The sequence below is a fragment of the Ammodytes marinus genome (assembly GCF_949987685.1).
Source record: "Ammodytes marinus genome assembly, chromosome: 13".
NCBI lineage: Eukaryota > Metazoa > Chordata > Actinopteri > Uranoscopiformes > Ammodytidae > Ammodytes > Ammodytes marinus.
The window spans coordinates 22,027,581-22,040,951 of NC_137217.1; the positions used below are offsets into that span (position 1 = coordinate 22,027,581).

Consider the following 13,371-nt stretch of genomic DNA (forward strand, 5'->3'; position numbering starts at 1 on the left):
GAGTGTGCACACAATAAACATAGGCCTATAATTAACATAAACTTCGAGAATAGCCTAAATAGAATATTTACAATACGATATTATATATATAAAAGATTGAGTCATATGTTGGATCTGTGTTTTTAACAATGTATCACATTGTGGGGGTTATAGGCTACAAGGGGAGGATACAAATCTATAGGCTACTACATTGCTTTAAGTAGCCTACGTTTTTATGACATGCTTTATCAGTTGATTTTTTTAAATTGTGGAGTATTTTTACATCTGAATAATGAGATTATGTAAAATAGGAAATGCTTTATTTTGAACAATAAGAAGGCCGGAGGTGACGGTCGTTAGCTCCGATGCTAACTTGACAGCAGTGTTGCTTCTCTTTGTCAGAGGACCGACTTCCGTTTTCATGTTTGGTCCAGGTTTCTGGAATTTACTATTTAGTGAGACTGAGCTATCTGTCCCCATTGATAAACAGTCAAAGTCACTTCGTGTTTTCGCGACGGAGCCAGTGAAAGGTGCTCTTATTTCATCCCGTGCACAGTTTGAGTCCGTCATCTGATTTCATCCTTGAAAACACGACTGTTTACCTAGCTAGCTGGCTAGCATCAGCCAGCTGAGTTAAATCCACCTAGCATGTTTCGGTTCTTGAATGACGTTGAGGAAGACCCCTACATGATGTAAGTATTGACAATAAATGAATTAAGTTCGGGCAGTGTAATCTTTCTGTGTTTTTGCAAGTGGTGGATGATGAACATGTTGGCACGTTAAGTCCTGTTTCTCCTCTGTGTCTGTTTAGGTGCAGGTACCTCACGTTACTTTAGCCAGCTGTGGGGGCCTGCAGTGCTCCACCATATTGGACAGACAATAACAATAAGAGCTGTCAGAGCTCAATATGACTTGGTTAACCAATTTCTCCTGCTCGTGTGGCTGCCCAATTAACGTGAAATTCAGATTTAGCTGGTTGATGGCAGGTGGAAATTGATTTTTGTACAGGGTTCCTGTAGATCCTTTATTTGTCATTTTATAACCTTTATTTGATATTGAAATGTCTGTGTTCTAGTATTTTCCAGTATTTAGCCCACCAGAAGATCTCTACATACTATTTTCAGCAGAGTATTCTTAGCGTATGACAAATTCATGAAACTGAAAATTGCTGACCACCCTACCATTTCCATCTTCATTAGTAAAACATAGGCTATATATTTGAAGGGTTTTCGTAAATCTAGATCTCTTCATAGACTTGCTGCACGGACAAACTCAGGCTTTATTGTTATTTTAGATACAACAAATCCTACTTAAGCTGTGGTGGCTCTCTTTGGGGTTTTGTGTTCAAATGTCTTTTTTTTATTTTTACAAATAGTCTAAACCCCAAAGATGTTCAATTAGCCTTCATGTAGGCTATGACAAATGATGTCTTCACATCTGAGAAGCTGGTTGCATTTTAGCAAAAAAAATCAAACCCCCCCCCAAAAAAACCACTTTCCATTCAAACACTGGACGCTAGACCCATTTTACTTGGGACCAAACCCGTACTGGGTTTTGATATCTACGCCCTTGTGATCCGTCACATCCTCACCACCAGCACCACCAGCTGTCACATACTGAACCTGAGTCTAGTATACACTATACACACTAAGCACCCAGTCCATTCACAACAAGTCATAATAGATCAGAAAGCTTCAGTGTAATCTGTTATTTCTTCCAGGGATCCATTTGCAGCTCATAGGCAGCAGATGAGGGCTATGTTTGGACCATTCGGGATGGACCCTTTTGCTCTCGCACCCCAGTTGCAGGCACCTCGCGCACCACGCACACAGGTAACTGCCTGCCCTGTTGATGGAATGTACTTGTGTGTTTTGTATGTTTCATGTCTGTGTTTGACATCCACATTTCTTTAGTTTATCTGTTGTATGTTTTAAGTCTTTGAGTTCAAGGTGTAACTATTTCTTTTAGGCTAATCAGCTGGCCCCCTTTGGCATGATGGGAATGGTGAGTACAAACTCCTTAAATTCCTACAAAAATAGAAGTAATATTTGTAAAGATCCCTTCTTACACTCACAAACACAAAATATTTACTGAGCTTTAGGTGGGAACCACATTATTTTGTGAAAATATAGTCAAAAGTATATGGAATTGAGGTGAGAAAAGATGAGTACTTAAGTCTGCGCTTGACTTTCTTTTACAGTTTTAGGCAGTGATCACTGGACAGAAAACAATTATTTTTGCTTTGTCATTTAAGAATATGCATAAAATAATTGTTTTTAGTTTGTAATAAAAGTGTGTTCTCTGCGTCTTTGCCCAGAAAATAAGGCGGCGGATCTGTAAAAGGAGGACCTTGTGGTAGCACTGAACTGACAATGCTTGCTGTTGTGTTTAAGGTGTTACACTTATTCATTGCAGGGTGGAGGTTTCATGGATATGTTTGGCATGATGGGAGAAATGATGGGAAACGTGGTGAGTAATTATGACAACCCAATTTCAAATTAACAGAATGTAAATTACCCTTATAAATGACACCTGTGTCTGAAAACTTATTTATCTTTGTTTTGCTTTTTTATTAATTTTTTCTTATAGGAAAGAATGTCCGGGTCACCAAACTGTCAGACGTTTTCCTCCTCAACAGTGATCTCCTACTCCTCTACGGACTTAGGGGCTCCAGAAGTTTATCAGCAGACCAGTGCAACAAGAACAGGCCCTGGAGGGGTGAGAATAACTCACAGCACATGTAGGGAGTGCTGCTAGTTTTATATAGGTAGACCTGATTACTTTTCTGACTGCAGATGAGGCCCTCATGCTTTGTTACTCCAGGCATGACTGTGGCCTTCTGGCCTCATTACCACATGTAATCATAAGTAATTGCAGTGACAATAAATAGATAATGCTCAGTATAAATATCATAGTTGTCATACAAACATCTCAGTCCGAGTTCATTGGGAGTGCGCAGCATCCTGTTTGTTTAAATAAACTGAGTCTTGTTGCACCTCAGATTCGTGAGACGCGGCAGTCGATGAGAGATAGTGAGAGCGGCCTGGAGCGCCTAGCCATCGGTCACCACATTGGAGAACGCGGGCACGTAATGGAGCGTTCGCGAAATCGCCGCACTGGAGACCGCGAGGAACGACAAGACTTCATAAACCTTGATGAGAGTAAGTCATTGAGCCCTGGATGTTGTTTAGGGTTTCTTGTTTTGGAATAGGTCCACGGCTAGATGATGGGTTGATACCGAGAAGTAGGTATAAACACCAATTATACAAAGGTCTTAAAAGGAACTATACTAATAAATTTCTGTCCGTTATAAGTTGTGATGTCTACAACTAATGGAGTTAATGGTTGCCATAGTAACCTAACAAGCTGGAATGTAAAAGGCCTAAATAATCCTGTAAAAAGTTATTGATCATTTTGAGTATTTAGCTCTGGTCAGGACTACCCAGGTTGGGTTACTTAAGTATCACTGTATTGCAAGCCTGTACACTTCCTCTAACAGTCACGCATTTCAGTAGATTTGATAGTGTACCATTCTTTTAGAACTGGGATGCAATTTAGGAAAATGTTTGGTACGCAATCAATGTTGTTATTCGCACCGATTAACAGGAATTTTATGTTCCCACCGTCTTTGACTGACTCTGCATTTAAATTCTGGGAAAGACATGGTCTGCATTCACTTAAAGATCCTTACGCCAACTTCCATTCACACTTCTCCCAATATAAACTAGTCTGTGACTTTACTCTTCATAAAACATCAAATTTTTCCACAAGAATTTATTCTAAATGAGCTTTTGCAAATATATCCCAGAATAGGGGAGTTATTCCCAACTTTTATGACATGTTCTCAGCCTATTCTCGCCCTTCTCTTTAGTATTAATAAATCTCTCTGGGAAATTACCTAGGTGTTGAGTTCTCTAATGATCATGATTGGAAGTCACAGTGAAGCTAGTCCACACAAATTAAAATGTTCTCTTGGCGCAGACTCTAACAGATTTTAATCATATGTAGGCTTCTTATTTATACTATTTGGTCCTGTCCAAAAGATATAGATAACTCTATATATTATATTATAACTCTATATACTTTAGACTTATATTTTCCAGATATTTTCAGATATATTTGAAATACCATTTGAACCCTCCCCTCTTACAGCAATCTTTGGTGTTGTTAAAAGGGACATTAATGTATCCCAACAATAGGCTAATGTTGTGGCTTTTGCTTCCTTGGTAGTCAGACGCTTAATCTTGCTAAATCTCCACCATCCCATATTCACTGGATTAGAGATTTTTTGCGATTTCTCCAGCTGGAAAAAATAAAGTACACCATTAGAGGTTGATAATGCTGCACCGAAATGGGATGTGTGTTATTAACCACTGTCCCTCTGTTCCCACTAGCGGATGCCGGAGCGTTTGATGAGGAGTGGAGGACTCAGGCAGGAAGATACGTTCCCCCGAATGCCCGGGCGCTGGATTACGGCAGAGATCGACGGGCTGGAGGCCAACAGCTGGCCCTTACGGCCCCTCCCAGCTCAACACCCCCAACAGGCCATCGACACGAGTCCCCCAGACACCGTCAGCCCCAACCCCGTCCACGTTACGACTGGTGAGAGGTAAGAAAGAGCAATGAGTATTCACTGCTATGATTATTAGTCCAGGATGTCGGAGGGGTTAAGTTGGTGATCTGGTTATTACTTAATTCAATCCGTTCAGATACATGTAGTCAGGCCCGCCTTAACCTGCTATTAGGCCCTGAGGCTGAGCGGTTTCTTAGGCCCCCTGAAAGGAGGTCTTACAATACAAATGTGTAAAAGCTATGTTTGTCTAGAGTCCAAAACTTATTAGTGACTGGTCCCTCTCTGAGCCAGATAACACCACAATATTTCTATTGATGAAAAACCAAATAATTTTAAGGTTACCTGTACATAAACACAACCCCTGGTCTAATGATTTTTAAATCCATACACACATACAGTGTTTCTCACAGTAATGAGGGAGACTGGGTACCCTAGACATTGTAGGGGTGTCCGGGGTCCCACGGAAGACAAATTTGAACCTTTTAAAGCAAAACACACATCTTGATTACAATTCCTTAATCACCATGTTTAAGGGAATATAACCAACAATGTTGATGATTGAAAATATATTTTTTTTTCCAGTAACTTATTTGTTTCAATTATGACTATCAATAAAAACATTAAAAATCCACTGTCAGTATATCTGTAGTTTTGAAATTAAAAGCCTTCCAGAGAAAAGATGGTTATAGTTTTTACTTTGATGCATTGCGTCTTTTGGTTTACCCTGATTTTCATTTTTAGGTTTTAATTAAAGATGGTGTGTTTTATTTTACATATGGAATTTCTTTGAATTAGTGGGTTTGTTTAAGGCCATTTAGCTGTTTAAATATGATGATGATTTTGATGCAAGACTGATTTTGTGATGAATTTAGCACTATGATGTGACTGCAGAAGGAAACTCATTCTATCCATCTGTAGGGTTCCATAGATATGTAGATGTTGGTGGTAACAGCGGTCCCATTCTGAGAATCAATTCCTACATGTATGATTCTGCTGGCCTTTGATAACCAAACCACTGAATTGGCTGTTGTTGGGTTGACAACTTTGGTTCAAGTTGCAATAAAACTGAACTCTTTCCTATTCTATGAAAGCTCAGATTGCATCTTTTCCTTTCTGTATGTAACAAACACTGGCCTCTGTTGATTGTCCCTGCAGGTGTCACACGTGAGCGACCAGATGAAAGGAGTTGAGGGAAGATTTCCCCGATGCTGTGAACCACGCGGAAGACGGAAGTTGATGATCGTCACAACTATCCGTCGTAAATGTTTGATATAACTGAACTGTCCTTACATAAACAACATACACTCACAAAACATACTCCCACAGGCTTGATAGTTACATTAAGTGGTCCATATCTCCACTGTTACACTCACACACACACACACACACACAAACACATGAACACACACACACACACACACGCGCAATGGCACCCTTGTGCAAACATGGGTATAACTACACTCACTTTACTTCTCAAAACTTGACATGTGTTTTTGCCCACTGCACTAACGTGCTACAGTATGCAGAACATCTGCTGTACAGTCCATTTTATGTTTGTGAAGACACTAGTGTGTCAGTGAATTGAATTGTATACTGTTAACTAATTAATCTAACTAAATAAAAGTTCATTAAACATTGTTAGATAATTACAAAATGTGTCTCTGTCGTGGATGTGTTTGAGATTGCATGTTTGAAATGATTGAAAACGGAATCGTAAACCTCATCAACGTGCAGCTTCAAATAGATTTATATACGTTATTAAATCAAGTCAAACAAGGACTGTTTTTTTATCCTCTGTTATTGTATTAAGAGTTGTCCACTGAAGGAGTGTGCAAATCTTTAATTCTGCTTCTGTGGTTGAATTACTTTCCCATGTGCATGTATTCCTATGCTCTTTCTTCCCTGTGCCACCATGTCTGCAAGTCATGTGACATCCAGATGGAGCACATCGGAGCAGCCAATAAAAACTACTCCTTTTTTTTTGACAAGTCATTCCCATTCCAGGCTGCCTACCTGCCTCGTCCTGTGCATGCTGTATCTCTAATTACATCCTCGACCATTTTTAAATGCACTTCCTCCCCCCTACAGCATACACTCCTCCTGTCACCTGTCTAACTGTCTTCTTGTCTCCTTTAATCCCCATCATCAGATCGCTTCAGTTCTCCGGCTCTCGAGGCAGCTCGTTTTGTGCGTGTGTCTCTGCTTCGATCGTTCCTTTGATATTTTTCTTGCCTGTCATCCACATCTAAAGTATGCAGATGTAGATTCAGTTTTTCCCGGCAAACCTTTACTTTTCCGCCAGTTATGACATTCTTGGCTTGGATTTGACAGCGACCGCAAATTATCTTTTCATGTTAGCAGTTTGCTGGGAAAAGATTTGCACACATGTCACATGCTGCTGATGAGTTAGCAGATGCACACTAAGAAACAAATGACAGGTCTATTTGGAAATCAATAGGATCAATGTTGAGTCCACCGAGAGGTCGAAAATCACAAGATCATCTTGTTCGACTTTGCTCCTGACCATTTTTTTTCCTGTGTCCTGACTAAAAAACAAAAGAAAAATGTGTAAGTCCTTTTATTCTACTCTACAACCCATTCCAGCTTTTTTCTCCCACCCCAGTTTTGTCCCCTCCCCTTCGCATCTTCCAATGACTCACATGCTCCCCCTCCCCCCTGTGTGTCATATGCTTTCACCCCTTCTCCACGTCCCTCTGTCTGTGCCTCTGCCTCTCATTTGCCCACACTCATTCACTTTCTCCACCAGGCTTCAAACACCCTGCAGGTAACGTTTAAAAAGATCTATTTCTCTCAATTCCCTCCATTCCTCTAAGCGTCCTCCGTCCCCCCTCCCCCTCCCTCAACCCCCTTCTCCTGTCATCCCCTACTCCTCTGTTTTTTTATCACCGTCTCCATATTCTCAGTCACTGACTGAAACAGCACAGAAAATTTAACTGGCTCGTGGTCCGGAACAGGTTGACAGTAAATTCATAAATGGGTATGCATTATTAGCTCTTGATTTATGTGTCTTGCTCTGTGTGTACTTGTGTGTGTGTGTGTGTGTGTGTGTGTGTGTGTGTGCCAGCGTCTTCTCAGTGAGCATCTTTTCCACAGCTTTCCATCCCTAAGGCTGAGTCGCCATCCTCACAGTGCGTGTGTATGTGAGCAAGAGGGATAGGGAGTGTGAAGTCCTTGTGAAATCTGGGGCACCTCAACACAGCATTTAGTCGTAATGGAATGTGTATTTGGACATTTGCATAAGTCTCTATCTGTCTACGTTGATTTCCTTGCTCATGCTCAAGCAACATTTGAGGATTTTGTGTATGAGCACCATTTCTACAAATGGTTAAATAAAGCTACTTTTTTTATGTGTTTCTACAGGATGTCCATAGCGAATATTGTTGCCAGGGAGATCCTGGACTCCAGGGGAAACCCAACTGTGGAAGTAGATCTGCATACCAACAAAGGTTAAAGAATTGAAATGTTAAAATGCTGTGTTTATGCCTGATAATGGGCTCTACAGCGTCCCTAGTTTTATCCAAACCTTTGAATATCACACGGCTCTATTCACACAAGCTCACCTAACATTGATCACCCCTCTCTTCCCCATACCCAACCTTGCACCCCTATACATCCACCTCTCTTTCCCTCCACCAATCAATCTTCTTCTCTCAATTCAAGGTCTGTTCAGGGCTGCTGTCCCCAGCGGTGCATCCACTGGCATCTACGAGGCTCTTGAGCTCCGGGATGGAGACAAGACTCGCTACAAGGGCAAAGGTGAACGCTTCTAACAAGATGTATATCGCATGTGCTTCTGACTCTTTCATGTTCTCTTTCCTGCCCATCTTTCCTGCTTTTGCTTTGAGATATTTCTCATGCGGTTTTGTGACCTAAATGTGGACTGACAGTATTAGTTTTCCACTGCTCCACATATCTCCCTTTGTCCTGCTGTCTAAGGTGTGACCAAGGCTGTTAGTCACATTAATGATACCCTCGGACCTGCCCTCATCCAGTCTGTGAGTAGCAACCCAGAAATGTATCCATTATAAGCAGAAATTGCAGAACAATACAGTGAAGAATGAAGATCTCTGGCTACTGTTTGAGTGACATTTTGTTTTACTTTCAGGGAATCAATGTGTTGGAGCAGGAGAAACTGGACAACGTGATGATTGAAATGGATGGCACTGACAACAAATGTAAGCTTCATTTCACATTCCGCTTGTGCGGTGAAGGCATATATGTGTGATGACATGTTTCTGCACCAGTGGCCACTGACTGTGTCATGTGACTACTGCTATGTGTCTCCCAGCCAAGTTCGGGGCCAATTCTATTCTGGGAGTGTCACTGGCCATATGCAAGGCTGGCGCAGCAGAGAAAGGTGTCCCCCTCTATCGCCACATTGCTGATCTGGCAGGAAACACAGAGTTGGTCCTCCCTGTTCCTGTGAGTCCTTCAGCCAAACGCTGTTATAATTCTTCTAAATACAAAAGCCCAAAGTACAATCTAATCCCCCTTATCTGTCCTTCACTCAGGCTTTTAATGTGATCAACGGGGGCTCCCATGCTGGTAACAGGCTGGCTATGCAGGAGTTCATGGTACTTCCTGTAGGGGCGGAGTCTTTCCGTGATGCTCTACGTGTGGGGGCGGAGGTCTACCAGACACTGAGAGATGTCATCAAGGAGAAATACGGTCAGGATGCTACAAATGTGGGAGACGAGGGAGGGTTTGCCCCCAATATACAAGAGAACAGTGAAGGTGAGCACAACCACAGCATGACATTTTTATTTATTTCCTGTGATTTTCTTGTAAGTGAACACATTTCCGTTTCTCTTTGTCAGCCCTGGAGCTGATAAAGACGGCCATAGAGAAAGCCGGTTTCACAGACAAAGTGGTGATAGGGATGGATGTGGCTGCTTCAGAGTTTTTCATCGAGGGCAAGTATGACCTGGACTTTAAGTCTGCGCCCAATGCTGCCCGCAACATCAGTGCTGAGGAGCTGGCCGGCATCTACCAGGGCTTCATTAACAACTACCCAGGTTTGTCCTCAAATGAGTCAACACATATCAGACATAGTGATTCCTAGTTATAGATGATGTAGTTACGTAGGTGTATAGAGCCTATCTGTCATATTTCTGCAATTTGCCATACTTGCTTAATCACTTCTTAGACAGAGAAACTCAAAGAACAAAAGAGTTCAATGTCTCAACAGCCGGTCTCTCCTCCTGACACAAGTGCCTGTTAAAGACGGTTTTAATTATGCACTACAGTGCACATTTGGCAAGCACGGACCTACTCTGATGTGGCTCTTTACCCTGTCAATGGAGTGCTTCCTCCTTGTCTGTGCAAGTGCGTGTGTGCAACTGTGTATAATTGGAATGCATTTTAAGAAATTACTCCCATTAGAAGGTTTATTGCCTGTTTCCCTGGTGCTCAAGTCCTTTTGACTAGGACGTGAGCAATGGAAAAAATTAGGGGCTCTGAAAGCAGATTCTGAACTGTTTCTGCAAAGAACATGCATATCTTTACCGTCCCCTTCTGTTTCCGTCAGTGGTGTCTATTGAAGATCCTTTCGACCAGGATGACTGGCCTGCTTGGTCACAGTTCACAGCCTCAGTGGGCATCCAGGTCAGATGTAACACTTTTTCCGTGTTATCTGGAAGTTAATAAGTTCAGCTAGTCCTATAAAGGGGTCCTCCTGCAATTGAGTATTGCATTTCCATCCATGAAAATGGATGCTGTAGAACTTGAGATATCCTATTTTTTAACTCCACTGAGACGTAGGTTGTCTATCAGAAGAATAAATCAAGATGTAGGTACTGTTGGGCAAAAACAAATTTTACTTTCTGGGCTGACTAAACCTGATACTTTTACTTTGAGTTGCGCGATATGCACTTCTGTTAGTAACTTTTTTTGTGTACATCATGCAGGTGGTTGGAGACGACCTGACGGTCACTAACCCACGCAGGATACAGCGAGCCGTGGAGGACAAAGCCTGCAACTGCCTGCTGCTTAAAGTCAACCAGATTGGCTCTGTTACAGAGGCAATCAAGGCGTGAGTCCATTGTTGTGTGTATTTGATGCATAGACACCGTAGACCAAAGGCACCTATGGCATGCATGTGTGGAGCATGCATCATATTTATACTGAACCTGCCTCTCAGGTGTAAGCTGGCCCAGGAGAACGGCTGGGGAGTGATGGTGAGCCACCGCTCAGGAGAAACAGAGGACACTTTTATAGCTGATCTGGTGGTTGGTCTCTGCACTGGACAGGTAATACGCAGACATACATCACACATACAGTATATCACTTTGTGGGAAGTGCTGTCCATTTGCCATTTTCATATGTAGTTGCTTACAGAATTCTACACCAGTGTCACTGCAACTTACATAAGTCTTCCTTTTGTGAGATGATACAATATGTAACCCTGCTGCAACATTAGCAGTAGTTTGAAAACAAAACAACATAAAACAGCAATAATAATACTTAAAATATAAGGTAGGTAATATTAAGGTAACACAAAAGTGGAGTATTACCATTTTAACAGTATAAACTTTAATGATAAGTCAAATGCTAATATATGTTTTGTCTGCTGTGAAATGTGAATACTTTTGTTTTAGTGGATTTGAAAAGTCAAAAAATCTAAAAACCTTATGACTACGGTAGTTGCCTTTTATACTTGACATTTTAAAGGTTACAGGTAAATTATTGATCAGAAAAGCAATCGAAAGATCACTTGATATGAAAATGCATGTTAGTAATAATGAAGCCATACCTGTAACTCTCTGCCATCCTTGGTGTTTTTTTGTGTTTTTTATCTCTTCAGATTAAGACTGGAGCTCCTTGTCGATCCGAACGTCTGGCCAAATACAATCAGCTCATGAGGTGGGTATTGGTAACATGATTTGTATTCTTGTATATGTCGAGAGGCAAGCATAGAACATCTTTACCAACTCTTACAGACACTTTTATACTTTTCTTTCTTCCTTCTTTGTCTCCTCCACTCATGTACTTTGACACTGGTGTGCCTGCTCTACATTTCTCTCACTATTTTCATCCTCCCCTACATTTCCTCTCAGGATTGAGGAAGAGTTGGGTGACCAGGCCCGCTTTGCAGGGCACAACTTTCGCAACCCTAGTGCCATTTAAGTGCCATTAGCCGTGGTGTATTTCCCGACGGATACATAGTAATAAAATAATTCCACCTGTGCCGTCAAAACTCTTTAGACACCAAGAAACACCTAATAGCATAAAGACTTACTAGTTTGCCAATAGCTAAAATACAGTTAATACAATGTAGCTAGCTACAGTGTATTGACCTGACGCTTGGCTTCAGCAAGTGATTGACTTAATTGACTACATAGCAGGTTTCAGCAAATTCAGAACAAAGTCAGTGTTTCACCTCTAAGCAGACGAGCACTTTCCCTGATGCACTTGTGTTCGTTTCTTTCTCTTTACTGGTCCCTCTAACTGTCTCTGCTTTTGGCTCACCGCAGAAGTGTTTTGATCTTTTGTGACTGTTGTTTCCTCTTCCTCATGTCGTGTTTGAATTTCGAGGTTAAGCTTATTAAAGAAATGGATACGTGTTAACTCAAACCAAAGCTCTGTGTGTTTTTGTTGCTGTGAAAGGGGAGGGTGTGCTGTGTCATCTTGTCTCTTCCATAAAGATGAATAGCTGCTGAATTAATTATGGCTGAAAAAAAAACTGCACAGCTCTCTCTATAAAGTAGACACATTGCCACATGTTGTGGTTCTGGCGACACTGAATATTGACGTTATGCAGCTGTTTTACATCGCTGACAAAAAAGTCCAACATGAATCCTTCAGAAAAAAGAAAAGGTCTCTTGTCTGCTCAATATTGTAAGAGTCATGGAAGAATCTATTAGGAATTCAGCACAAATCTTGCAGGCTCTCAAGAGAAATCTTTTTAATGTTTCTGCAAGAACTTAGTAGAAATACTTTTTTAGTGCAAATTTGCCTTGATAGTTCCTGCTTGATGCAAGCCAAAGGAACCAAAGCAATAATTCATGGCCACTATTAATACTTCTGCATCTGCAGGATGAAAAGGGAAAACTATTTACCAGGAGCAATCTGTTGTCCATTAAAGCACAACATAAAAAATAGGACGCAATCTGCCGACAAAGGCAAAAACTCCTGCTGTGCAATCAATGGTAGACCCTTTTTCACCGCAGACATTTTGACATGTCAAAGCAGGAAAAGCACAGAAGTTATTGATGATGGCTGCATTCCATTAAGGTGGACTTGCACTATTTTTATATTGAGCCTTGCTTCACATGCATGGAGACTGGGAATGCTCCATTTTTCCACAAAAAAGCAGGGCAGCATGTCTTATTATTATTATTATTATTATTATTATTATTATTATTATTATTATTATTATTATTATTATTATTATTATTATTATTATTATTATTATTATTATTATTATTATTATTATTATAAAAGTAGGCTTCTCTTAGTAGGCCTATTAGCTGTTGGCTATTTGAATTACTTTTCCTATGTAACAAACTATCCAGTTCCTAACACTCCACAAGTTTGGCATCTTTGTAGAAGTAGGACTAGCCTACAAAAATTATTAAATACATTTGTTTTTTAAATATTTTGCTAGTATTAGGTTGGAATACATTTAAAATATTGTGACTTCATACACATGATAAGACATCCTCGTCTACGTCACCTGGACCTCATAACAAAACGTCACTTGCTTTTAAAACGTCGCGCGGCTGCAAATAAACCATCAGTTGCACGCGCTGCTGGTCACACACTGAGCGGCAGAGGGAGCGCGAGGACGACGGCGTGTC

General features: G+C 41.0%; 2 protein-coding genes across 4 annotated transcripts; both read left to right on the forward strand.

Moving 5' to 3' along the window:
* Window positions 1-391: 391 nt before the first annotated feature.
* Window positions 392-6,213, forward strand: mlf2 (myeloid leukemia factor 2). 2 transcript variants are annotated; one of them, XM_080040086.1, is made up of 8 exons: window positions 392-671; window positions 1,700-1,811; window positions 1,948-1,983; window positions 2,395-2,448; window positions 2,569-2,697; window positions 2,981-3,140; window positions 4,374-4,581; window positions 5,708-6,213. In XM_080040086.1, the coding sequence occupies exons 1-8, from the start codon at window positions 628-630 to the stop codon at window positions 5,718-5,720; spliced, it is 756 nt and encodes a 251-aa protein (XP_079896212.1). In that variant the 5' UTR covers window positions 392-627; the 3' UTR covers window positions 5,721-6,213. The 2 variants fall into 2 exon arrangements, with proteins under 2 accessions (XP_079896212.1, XP_079896213.1); XM_080040087.1 differs by having other exon boundaries at window positions 4,374-4,588; window positions 5,708-6,211.
* Window positions 6,214-7,934: 1,721 nt separating this feature from the next.
* On the forward strand, window positions 7,935-11,813 carry LOC307260138 (gamma-enolase-like; the record flags this gene model as incomplete). Of its 2 annotated transcripts, XM_080040283.1 has the most annotated exons (12): window positions 7,935-8,019; window positions 8,234-8,329; window positions 8,510-8,568; window positions 8,679-8,748; window positions 8,862-8,995; window positions 9,085-9,307; window positions 9,391-9,588; window positions 10,101-10,177; window positions 10,480-10,604; window positions 10,713-10,821; window positions 11,376-11,434; window positions 11,629-11,813. In XM_080040283.1, the coding sequence occupies 12 exons, from the start codon at window positions 7,935-7,937 to the stop codon at window positions 11,696-11,698; spliced, it is 1,305 nt and encodes a 434-aa protein (XP_079896409.1). In that variant the 3' UTR covers window positions 11,699-11,813. The 2 variants fall into 2 exon arrangements, with proteins under 2 accessions (XP_079896409.1, XP_079896410.1); XM_080040284.1 differs by lacking the exons at window positions 8,510-8,568; window positions 8,679-8,748.
* Between the last annotated feature and the right edge of the window lie 1,558 nt (window positions 11,814-13,371).

What these genes read in the sequence shown, in the direction of transcription:
- mlf2 (XM_080040086.1), top strand. Translation starts at nt 628, where the DNA reads ATGTTTCGGTTCTTGAATGACGTTGAGGAAGACCCCTACATGAT. An exon ending in CCTTTGGCATGATGGGAATG is followed by an intron (nt 1,984 to 2,394) that starts GTGAGTACAAAC and finishes TATTCATTGCAG; the next exon opens with GGTGGAGGTTTCATGGATAT. An exon ending in CAAGAACAGGCCCTGGAGGG is followed by an intron (nt 2,698 to 2,980) that starts GTGAGAATAACT and finishes GTTGCACCTCAG; the next exon opens with ATTCGTGAGACGCGGCAGTC.